Source organism: Geotrypetes seraphini, chromosome 1, assembly GCF_902459505.1.
Source record: "Geotrypetes seraphini chromosome 1, aGeoSer1.1, whole genome shotgun sequence".
In the NCBI taxonomy this organism is placed as follows: Eukaryota; Metazoa; Chordata; class Amphibia; order Gymnophiona; family Dermophiidae; genus Geotrypetes; species Geotrypetes seraphini.
Window position 1 is genome coordinate 460,875,008 of NC_047084.1, and position 2,027 is coordinate 460,877,034.

General features: G+C 51.9%; 1 protein-coding gene across 1 annotated transcript; it reads right to left on the reverse strand.

Annotated features, from left to right (window-relative positions):
- Nucleotides 1-259: 259 nt before the first annotated feature.
- LOC117368228 (putative nuclease HARBI1) lies at nucleotides 260-1,489 on the reverse strand. Its single transcript, XM_033961667.1, has one exon. It carries the CDS (start codon nucleotides 1,487-1,489, stop codon nucleotides 260-262), a length of 1,230 nt encoding a protein of 409 aa, XP_033817558.1.
- Between the last annotated feature and the right edge of the window lie 538 nt (nucleotides 1,490-2,027).

Below are 2,027 nucleotides of genomic sequence, written 5' to 3' on the forward strand. Positions count from 1 at the left end.
TCCGTGCTGTTTACACGCTTCAGCTTATGTACACTGAAGCTGACTATTGTCTGTGCTGTTTACAAGCTTCAGCTTATCTACACTGAAGCTGACATTAGCCTGGGCTGGTTGTGCAGTCCAGTTAAATGGCACTGGACTGATTGAAGGATTGGTGGGGTTATATGGCCCTGAAGCTGACATTAACCTGGGCTGGTTGTGCAGGCCAGTTAAATGGCACTGGACTGATATAGTGTCAGGTGGCTAGGGTACAGCGTCCATTTCACAGGACGTGGGTCTGTATTAGAAGGAGCCTGGCGTTGAATCCTTCCTGGCTGGCACTGTGCTCAGCTCTGTGGGGTGGGGGTGGGGGAGGCTCGTCATCATCGCCATCAGGTGGCTGCTGCAGTTGTTGCTGTGGGGGAACCGGCAGTGGCTGGTGTTTGCGTACTGCAAGGTTATGCATCATGCAGCATACCACGAAGATCTGAGCCACCTTCTCAGGCCTGTACAGCAGCTGGCCCCACAAGCAATCCAGGCATCGAAAGCGTTTTTTTAACTGCCCAAATGTTCTTTCGATGATGCTCCTGGTGGCTCTGTGATGCCGGTTGTATTCCTCCTCAGCTGCAGTGTGAGGGTGGACAATCGGAGTCATCAGCCAGACTCGCTGAGGATACCACCTGTCACCTATGAGACATAGAGAGAGAGAGAAAGAGAACAATGATGAGTGGCAGTGATTTGCAGGTGCAGGAAGAGAGTGTTGGGATGGAGGGGGGAACAGGGTAGCTGTGTCCCTGAGGTGCTTATCAAGAAGCCAAGCACCATTGAAGTGCCCCTGGGTTGCTCTCCTGTGGAGGCCACAATGCTGCACTATGTAGACATCGTGTGTGGAGCCAGGGTATCTGGCACACACATTCAGGATCTCTCTCTGGGCATTGCACACCACCTGCATGTTCATGGAGTGCAACGCTTTCCTATTCCAGTAACTGGCCTCATCTGCCCGAGGGGGTCTGAGGGCAATATGAGTGCAGTCTACCACTCCGATGACGGAGGGGAATTGTGCCACATTGTAGAACTGACTTATATTGTCCTGTAGGGCCTGGGGAGTGGTGGGGAGGGAGATGTAGTCACGGGTATGGGTTAGGAAGGCATTAAGAAATTGGGTGAGACAGTTGGAAATGGCAGGTTGAGTGAGCCCAGTGCTGGATGCCAATACAGACTGGAAGCTCCCAGTTGCCAGGAAAGCGAGGGCTGTTGTTACTTTTAAATGCACTGGCATTGGGTAATTACGGCAAATGCGGACCTGTAGCAGGGGCTGCAATTGGAGGCAGAGATCCTGGATGGTGGCCTTGTCGAATCGGTATCGCTCCACACACTGCTGGTCAGTGAGATCAAGGAAGCTGGAGCGAGGCCTAAACAGCCTCCTACGGTAAACTTGATGATGGGGCCTGTCATTCTCCAGCTCCTCCTGCAGAAGGAGTTCAACAGCAACGACCACATTGACCCCTTCCATCGCCTACAAAGAAAGCACCTGGCAAAGAAAGCAGAGCTCATTACAGTCTAAACAGGCCCCAGCCAAGCAGTCACCCGACACACACCCCTCCCCCCAGGGATTGAGGCAGGTGGTGAAAGAGAACACTCACTCATGCCACACGATAGAGACCACAGTGCATGAGTAAGCTGTAATAGATGTAATAGAAAGAGCTGGTGATAGTGATAGGAGGTAGGTGGGATGAGAGAGGGGTGTTTGCAGAGGTGAATGAAACGTGGGGAGACACACAGCAGTGAGAACATAAGTGGAGAGGTTGAGATAGAGATGGTCAGAGTATATTACACACTCTTCCCTTCCCTGTACACAGGCCGGCACACACTCAGGAACAGCTTAGATGTTGTGAAAGCAGGTCTAAGTCAAAACGCTACTTCGAACGCACAGAGCAAACTGATTTACCTTTGGTTATTGTATTTGTACGTTTGGGGCCTAAACCCGCCCTCCGAACGCCCCTGGAACGCCCCTATTTTGTACGACTTACGTTGGACGTTTTGTGGCGTAG

Bases quoted from the DNA above. Each gene is read 5' to 3' on its own strand.
- LOC117368228 (XM_033961667.1), bottom strand. From the start codon at position 1,489: ATGGAAGGGGTCAATGTGGTCGTTGCTGTTGAACTCCTTCTGCAGGAG.